The sequence below is a fragment of the Tachysurus vachellii genome, chromosome 5, assembly GCF_030014155.1.
Source record: "Tachysurus vachellii isolate PV-2020 chromosome 5, HZAU_Pvac_v1, whole genome shotgun sequence".
Classification (NCBI taxonomy): Eukaryota; Metazoa; Chordata; class Actinopteri; order Siluriformes; family Bagridae; genus Tachysurus; species Tachysurus vachellii.
In genome coordinates, this window is record NC_083464.1 from 6,265,490 (window position 1) to 6,275,051 (window position 9,562).

The window sequence follows — 9,562 nt, forward strand, 5'->3', positions numbered from 1 at the left end:
GGAACATTATCTTATTTGTATCGAATAATCATCTAACAGCCATGTAAATACATGATGCTAATTAAGTGCCCAGGGCAGCCCCTGGTGCTGATGGGTAATTTGGGTGGCTTTGATCGTGAGCAGTCTCCGTGTTGACTGCAGGGAGAAGCAGAAACCAGGAGGCTGAAAGTTTTTTAATGTTTAGGGATGGAGCCAAACCTTGTAAACACATTCCTGTGCTAACTCTGGCAGAGAGGTTGTTGGGTCAGGTTTCCTCTTTTAGCCGCTGGATTGTCAAAAGGTGCAATTTGCCATCTATTCGAGCCAAGTGGGAAAGCACAGTTTGTGTTTTGACAGTGTTTCTTCCACATTACTCTCTCTCTCTCTCTCTCTCTCTCTCTCTCTCTCTCTCTCTCTCTCAGTGTGTTGGAAAGTTTTAAGCTGCGTTCACTTTAAGAAAACAACAATAACATCCAAAGTTTCTAGCAGGCGTACAAAATGCGTATATTAGAGGATTAGACATCCATTATTTTTCCTGTAAGTAAGAAATAAAAACACAGCAACACTGAAGTCAAATACCTATATACTACTAATAATTATATACTACGAATAATTAAAATAGCTCCTAGTTTTGTTTTGTTTTTTACGTCTAAAGATCCGCCTTCTTGTTCTGTAATGGTTTTCCATTTGCATCGGGTCTTCATCAACGATCGTTTGAAGACGTCGGCTTCAAAATTTGAATTAGTGTCGGGTTTGTAGTGAACTCAGAAATGACGCCGACCTGTTAGTTCCTCAGGAGCTCTTGGTTGCTTAATTCCACTCAACTACAAACTGTTGTAGAAAGGACAATTTTTACATTGACATAATTTCCTGTCCAGTGTCACCCAAATAAGGACGAGGTTCCCTTCTGAGTCTGGTTCCTCTCAAGGTTTCTTCCTCATATCATCTCAGGGAGTTTTTCCTCACCACCGTCACCTCATTGATCATTAGGGATAAATGTTAGAGATAAATAGTAGCCTAATTTTAAACTTTAAACTTAAAATTTCTTTTATTATTTCTATTTCTATACTTCTGTAAAGCTGCTTTGAGACTAAGTGAGTTGTTAAAAGCGCTACACAAATAAACTAAAATGAACTAAATTGAATATTGGCTCTCAAGTCTGAGATGTCAAAATAAACTTGGAACAAAAATGTATTTCCTGAGGAAATGTATCTTTCACGCACATCATTTCCTCTTCGGTGAGTCGGCTTTTTTACGCTGGATGAAATGTTCGTATTTCTTTAATATAAGTTCTGCAGCTTCAGTCAAAAAAAGAGAACAAAACAAAAGAAGAAACAAACAGCAAAGCTCAGTTTTTTTCCGAATCACCGTAGCAACGTGCGAAAAACGGTTAAACGCTACGTCGATCTAAAACCGTATCCGTCAACGCTTCTAACGTATCGTATCTTTTAGTGAAAGGAATTGAAGCAAAACAAGAAGCAAATGATGTCTGATAAGAATTTCTTATTATTCCAATAAAAAATACATTCATACAGAAATAGAACAATTTTGCAAAACAATTTCAAATAAAATTTATATAAAGAAGGAACAAATAAAAATCTTAGAAAATGTTTTTTTGTTTTTTTTTTTTGTTGTAGCTCATTTGTAACTTTTATCTCTTTTCAACTTTGTACAAATATTCAAGAAATAGACAACAGGAGAAGGTTGTGAGAGGAAAAAAGTGTGATAGAAAGCGTTGGTTATAGTTACAAGCAAAAAATGGGAGGCTTGATTAAGGCTCGATTACCGCATGAATGCTGCTGGCCACTCTTTCCAAAAGAGGATGTACTGTTCTTTTTGCCTGCTAAAGCCTTTCTGATTGGATTTTATAGCCGAGCTTCTTCATGCTGATCCTCCTGCGGTGATCTGATCTAAAATTCATGTGCCTCTGCTGCTCAATTCCAGTAAGTCCCTGATATATACACAGTATTACTGTCTATTGAGCTTTGTCAGACTTGTTTTTTTTTTTTCACATTACAGGAATGCACGGCATGCACGATATTCAGGTATACGAGATTGTAATTGATTGTAAATCCTTGGTAGAGATTTTTAATCTCACGGGAAGAAAGAATAAATAAATAAAAACTGCTTACAGGACATCCAGACAGCCAGCGGAGCTGTCTGATAAAACGAAAAAGGCTTCAATTCAACGTCTGTAAATTTACATTGTACAGCATGAAAAGAAGCGATTCATCTTGATCTTTCTGGATGCCCAGTCTCTGTTTCCATAATACTGTTGCCAGGCTAAAACAACGGCGTCCAGACAGGTCAATAGCGAACTGTCGGAGTCAGCAGTCTGTGGCAGAATGTGTGCCAGCAAAGCCTTTAGTAATTCATTACACCGATGCGCTACAAGGCGAGGCCTGTCCTGCTAGAGCTTGTTAATTACAATAAATCATTACTTTTTTTCCTCTCTCTCTCTCTCTCTCTCTCTCTCTTTCCATCTTGGTTGCAGGGGAGACGAGTCCAGGCTTCTGAACTGCGGTGTCAAACGATGGCAAGGCAGCTGTGTAATTTTCCCATTTCCCCTCGAGCTTTGTTGCGCAAAGAAGCAGCATTTCTGCAGTTACCAATGTTTTTTAAATCGTGTCTTTTTTGTTTAAATACGTAATTTGTTCAGTAAAAAAAAATAATAATTATTATATGATTCATTGTTGTCCATAAGTGCATTGCTACGTTTTTTGCATTTTTTTTTCCTACGTACGTATCTGCCGACGTTAAAGAGTAAATCGGTGGGTTTCTCCAAGGGATAGATAGATAGACAAACGGATAGATAGACGGATAGATAGAGCGGCCACTTTTGAAAAAGAAAGGTGCGTTTTCATAGGAAATGGAGCCTTAATAAAGCTATATTCACTCATACAAGACAAGCGTGACCCCCAAGACCAATCTATTCCACAGGACAAGGTCACTTGCATAAGGCACCATTAAGGTCAACAGTGCATTAATAACAGGGAAAGATGAAGGGAAAGAGAGATAGAGAAATGTCGAAGGAGAGCGAGAGAGAGAGAGAGAGAGAGAGAGAGAGAGAGAGAGACAGAGAGAGAGAACAGGAGTCCTCAATGATTTGGAGATGAAAGAAGACTTGTGAATAGAATAAAATAAAATGCTAAGCAATAGTGGTTTTCCTCACCAAAAAAAAAAAAGACAGGATTTAAGAGAAGAATCATCAACCCATTTATGTACAATATATTGTAACATTTAACCATTCTCATTTAGCTGCACTTTATTGGAATCTATTAGCAGTCCTGATAACAAAGAACAGGAGAAACTAAAAAGAAGAGTACAAACCCTAATACCATGCAACACCTGTCTATGATAGTGAAGTTATAGTTTTGTGTTTTATCTCTAAGCACACAGCTTATACAATGGACAACGAAAGAGCTTTTTTGTAGCCTGTCGAAGAAACAAGCTACCGAACACATTGCACATTTAGTAGCTGCACCAAACACCAAAGAAAGCCACTTTCATTCATGAAGGGACTCTATCTGTGTCTGTAGAGCCTCCGAGTGCAGGCGAGGAAGAGGAGGAGGAAGAGGGTGGTGGTATGGGGTTAGCACGGATAGCAGAGAGGGCTGGGTTGGTGGTTTATAAGGGGTGCGTTTAGATGTAACCAAAGTCCCGTCATCCCTTTGAGAGCACAGAGCCTGGGGGAAATGTGGCGAGTCCCGGCTTCCACGCTGACACTGAGCAGACACGCTTTTCTCTCCCCCTCCCTGTCACAGGCTTGCAAGAAAAAAAAAAAAAAAAAAAAAAAAAATCTCCCACACCATTCAGTCTGCAGCAACACACTGGTACCCACTTTCTACCCCGACTCACGCACTATACACATCCTCACACTCTGCGAGCTCACGCTCACCACAGACAGGCTTTTTTTTTCTCCGTTTAATAAGTACCAGTGTATTGGTTGTCCAGGAACTGTCCCAAAACAACATGCACCATATGACACACACCATCATTCATTCATTCTTTTTTTTTTTGATCGCTTTTTTTTGTGTCATTTTGTCCTTAAGTCCTTCATTCGCCGCTTTTCTTCTTCTTCGCACGCGAATTCTTCCGGCTCCGTTTTCTTTTTGTCTTTTTAAATTTTTTTGTGATTTTTTTTTTTTTTGTGTATTTTTTTTCCACAACCGCTCAGTAGACCTTTCTCCCCGAGATTCCCGGAGGCACAGGGTACGGTGCAAAATGGCATGCTTTGGCTGGACACACACTCCTCCCCCCCCGACGAGGGGCAGGGCGACCAAAAGGCTGGTCACGATACAACGAGAGCAAATCCACACTTGCCACGACCTGCTCAGAGGTGCCTCTTCATGTGCAGGGCCAGGTGGTCTGACCTGGAGAAACACCTGGAAGATAAGAAAGAATAAAACGGGTCACTCGTGATGGCAAGATCGTATATATGTACAGAAATGCCAGCAGATAACTAGCGAGAACTCGTTTGAAAAGGGCTACGAACACGGACAGACGGTGCGTTTACTTCGTCCTTACTATCTGCCTGGTATGGGGAAATAATAACTCCGAAGTTTGTTAGAAAGCCAAAATAATAACAAGGCTGAAATAAAAAGTCGTCCGACTCTATTTGAGAGCAATTAAGAACTTGAGAGATGTAGCTGAGGTTGAGGAACTGTAATAGAATTAGGCCACGCCCCCATCTTTAGCTTTAAAACAGAGATTTGGAACACTAAACAAATTCAGACAGTGATGATATTTTATGTCCTTAATATAAGGAAGTATGAAATCCAGGAAGTGACTGAAGTGAGGTTCAGTAATAATAGCTGTTCTAGAAAATAAATAAGTAAATAAATAAGTAAATAAATAAATAAATAACATGCTACAGCCTGGGAAGCACTTCAAGGACTTTTAACTAAAATGCCCTATCAGTGGCTTTACTAGAACTAGCGCTGCGCCTTTTCTCGATGCCACCGGGGAAGTTGAGCCGATAATAAGTGTTTTTCAAAGGCAAGCGAAGCAAAAACGAGGAAAATCGACTTCACAAAAGAAGGGACGGGGTTGTAACTCTGTTCAAATCCTCGGCACATTCGCTCATAAAACCCAGTCAATATCAATATTCGGGAAATACGACACTGTTGTCATTGCTCTTTGAAGCACTTAATCCGATTAGGCAATTAAGTGATGAAATCCGAGCATAATGTGACGACTGCCATCGATGAACAGATAAAAAGGAATCAATGGAGAACGGAGAATTGCGAAATCTATTGTATTTCGTGTCGGCGCACATCAAAGGCGCAGGCAGGCTGCTGTGGAAAAGGCATACGGGACGAGATAACTGTCACAATCTCACAGAGAGAGATAGATAGAGAGAGAGAGAGAGAGAGAGAGAGAGAGAAGGGAAAAAGGGAGATAGAGCAAGTGCATACCTGTCACAGTGACTGCATTTAAATGGCTTTGCACCAGTGTGCTTCCTGAAGTGCCGGGTTAGCTCATCGCTGCGTGCAAAACGCCACTCACAGCCTTCCCACGAACACCTGTACGGCTTCTCACCTGCAAACAAAACGCACAAACACCTTCAGGGAAAAGCCAGGCAGGAAAAACGGCATGGGAAGAAACATAAAGGCAGATAAAAAGCGATAAAAGAACCCATGCAATCATGAGTACTTAGTTATAGCACACACACACACACACACACACACACGCAGGTTCAGGTTGGATCGCTTGACGACTCTGTAAACACAAACACCATCTGAATGAACAAATGAGATCAGCAAACAGGATTGGTTTCACTCAGGACATGGTCTTTTAAAGAGGGAGAAAAGGAACGCTGGGCCACCCGGTTCCACTATTCATACCTCTGGCCCTTTCCCATGACGAAACAGTGTTTTGGTAGAACAGGTTTCTTTCCTCCCTCTAGGCCTCTGCCCTCACCCCTCCTCTCTCTTGCAACTACCCCAACCCCTCCCTTCGCCTCTCTCACACCCTCCTCAGGGAATAGCCACATTCCTAACAGATTAGGTCACCGTTTAGCCATGCAGTCATGTGATGCAAATATGCCAGGAGAGTCAATGTTCTTGCCGCTGGTGGGGCTGGTGGTGGTGGTTGTGTGTCGGTGAGAAAAAGGCTGACTGAAGTCGCAACCTCATACTGAAACTTATAAAGACACGCAATCGAGAAGTTTCTGAATCACCACCGTGATGTATTTCGTGTGATTCACACTTTGAAACAATGCAACTATAGATGTCAAGGACAAATTATTACATATTATAAACAAGAATACAGCTTCCACTTTTTATCCGCTTCTGTACTGTTGATACACTGGAAAATACCCAACGTTTCAAGTCGTATAGCATCAGACGTTTCGTCATCTGTTCCTAACACACGCGCACACACACATGCACGCACGCACACACATACACACGCACACACTCGCGTGTAAAGAAAACGTGTCTGACCTGTGTGAGTCCGTTGATGTGCTTTTAAGTGTGAACTCTTCGTGTAAACTTTGCGGCAGCCGTTGAAGTGACACCTGTGCACCCTCCTCCTGCCATCAGGAGACGCGTCACCTCCGGGCAGCGCCAGTTTATCCGACCCCTTGGCCGTTCCGCCGTGCCTGGCCTTACCGGCTACATGCAGTTCAGTGTTTATGGATCCCCAGAGCTGAGGGATACCAGGCTCCTGCTGCGCTTCCGGAGATGACGGCGGCGTGGCGATGATAGACGAGGCCAAGTGTCCCGGCCCGAGAGGGTTCGAGCCGAAGATGTGCGTTGGCGAGAGCTCCTCTGAGCTGTCCGACACCTCGCTGCTGGCGTCCGAGTTCACGCTGCGTGTCTCCGACATCGGGCCGTCCTGAGCGTCCTCCTCTTTGACGTGAGCGAGATCAGCGTTCGAGTTTGAGTCCATTTCTCCCTTGTCGCCTTCGCCACATGCCAAGATCAGTTTGCTCCACAGGTCCTCCTGAGGGTCGAACTTGAGATCGGATGCAGAGACGTACGGCTCGCTCTGCAGGTAGCGCTCCAGCTCCAGACATGTCTGACGTGAAGAAACACAAGAGCCAGTCAGAACAAGAATATATGCTGATGATATGGTGTCCCTTTAAATCACTGGGCCGAGTCAGCTTTGGATAAACCAACATGGCATTGCGTGACTAACTCTTCACCAACACCTTAAGATATTTCTGCTAAAGCACAACACACCTAAATCCAATTATGGCACTCATTGCATGATTGTTGCCCAAATTTAGCTTTGCTAAGTGTACATCGTCAAGCCTCGTTCTGAAAGACTAACATTTACTCTGTGGTAACAGAGGCAGAGTGAGTCATACGCTGGTTTTAGAGTCCTTTTAAGGAAGCCGCAGCACTTCCTCCATCTCAGCTTCTGCCGAGTTTCCTCATTCAAGCTGACACGCCATGGACATCCTGCTCTTTACACCACCGGCTATTGCTTTAAAGTGAAATGCTGCTCTGTCACATTCGGTATCCAAAACTTTCCACTTATGGTGGTCATGTTCAGCATCGAACAAACCACACAAAACAGCTACACGGGCTTCCTTAAGGGTTCTCGGAATGATTGACAGGATAGAGTTGATTCGAGGATACGTTTCGAAAGCAGTATGAATATGTTAAACCGTTACAGACTTCTGAAATCAATCAGTCGATCGATCGATAATAGTACACCATCAGAAAAAATAAACGTCTAACACCGTTAGCGTTTATCTTTTACCTTGTATATACGAAGCGTGATACATTTCCATACAAATAATCACATACATCTTAAAAGGTGCTGGTGCACTTTAATACCCTTATACTGGAAATCCTGACAAGAAACGAATGATGTTTTCTCCACAAGCACTGTGTGTGTGTGTGTGTATATATATATGTATGTATGTATGTATGTATACCTAAATAATTTCACAGGACTCCAAAAGCAAGTTAGACCCTTTTTTAAAGACGAGGGAAGGCATTTGACTTCTGGCACGATGCCAAAAATGTGCCACAGTCGTTTTTTTTTTTGTTTTTTTTCTACAAGTCAGATCAATTTCTCTCATGTTCAGACTGAACCGTTGGCTGCGTCCCAAAAACCGCATACTTCCGCACTAAAATCAGAACAGTACGCCACCTAGAGAAGGTACAGCAACCGAGTGTGTGTGTGTGTGTGTGTGTGTGTGTGTGTGTGTGTGAGTGAGAGAGAGAGTATTTCGGAATGGACACCATTAATACGAAAGTATGCCGTTAGCCGTTAGTAAGCCGTTACACGCGCGCTTGGTATCTTATACATATATATAAATTTAAATATCGCAGAAGGCACGCGCGCTTCCTCACTTCACTACTAACTGATCCTGCGTTATTTGTAGCATCGCTTCAGATCTCACACACACACTCTCACATACACTCTCACATACACTCATACACACACACAGACACTCTCACACACACCACACACACTCTCACATACACTCATACACTCATACACACACACACAGACACTCTCACACACAGACACTCACACACACTCTCATACACTCACACACAGACACACTCTCTCATACACACACACTCTCTCACACACTCACACAGACACCATTCTGCATATTCTCCGTCTTACGCTGCTGAACCGTAGCCTTTACTATAAACGCTGCTTGTTGACAGCTTTGCACCATTCTGCTTTCCTTCCATCTAAAGTGTTTTCGGTGCACCATCAGAGATCGTGCAATCACAACAAGAAAAAAAATCCTTTAACATCTGTTTACTACGCGATTGCATTCGTTATTATTATTATTATTATTATTATTATTATTATAATTATTATTATACAGTCCCAGTCGCGGACGCGCGCGCGCACTCGCTCGCGCACACACGCAAGTCGTTAAAACAGCGTCGTTTAGACGATTTTAAAGCATTTGCGACACGCGTGTGTCGTTACCTGTTGCCAGTATTCTTCCAGCGACGGCAACGCTGAGAAATAGCCGGTGTCATGGACGATCTGCAGCTCCTGGAAAATGCTGCACATCGGTAGAACATCCATCACAAATCCCGTGCGCGTGCAACAACAACAACAACAGAGAGAGAGAGAGTGAGAGAGAGAGAGAGAGAGAAACAGCGTGTTCCTGGGAGTTAGAGGGGATCTTGTAAGAGACCCTGTGGCTGAACGCAGATCAGTCACATTGGAGAGCGGAGGAGTGAAGTGTAGTGAAGCCACAACGCAGATCTCAGCTCTCTGTCAAACTTCCCTTATTCAAACCTCGCTGCCTGCTTCACGAAGCTCCGCCCACAAAGCTCGTGACGACGTGATTTTTTTCCCCAGCACGCCACCTATCGCGTTCCGAGAACCAGCGCGGGCGCATATGATATCACCGTGGACCAATCGTCAGCTTTGTAGAAAATGAATTCATAGTTTCTCTCTTTCGATTGGCTCGTTCGAGCGCACGAGCTTCTTCGTCGATTGGTTAGCTATTTTTAGCCCTATATATATAGGAGCTGAGCGCGCAACAAGCGTTTTCATTTGGTCGGTTGTGTTGTTAGCCACAGGCTAGCGTTTCACCACAGGGAGCGCAGTAACACTTTGCGTTTTCCTTTTAAACTGCTTGTAAACA

General features: G+C 43.1%; 1 protein-coding gene across 1 annotated transcript; it reads right to left on the minus strand.

Annotated features, from left to right (window-relative positions):
- Positions 1-1,465: 1,465 nt before the first annotated feature.
- On the minus strand, positions 1,466-9,221 carry klf6a (Kruppel like factor 6a). Its single transcript, XM_060869593.1, has 4 exons — positions 8,893-9,221; positions 6,426-7,002; positions 5,397-5,520; positions 1,466-4,364 (listed from the first exon to the last, which is right to left on the minus strand). Exons 1-4 carry the CDS (start codon positions 8,992-8,994, stop codon positions 4,313-4,315), a joined length of 855 nt encoding a protein of 284 aa, XP_060725576.1. The 5' UTR covers positions 8,995-9,221; the 3' UTR covers positions 1,466-4,312.
- Between the last annotated feature and the right edge of the window lie 341 nt (positions 9,222-9,562).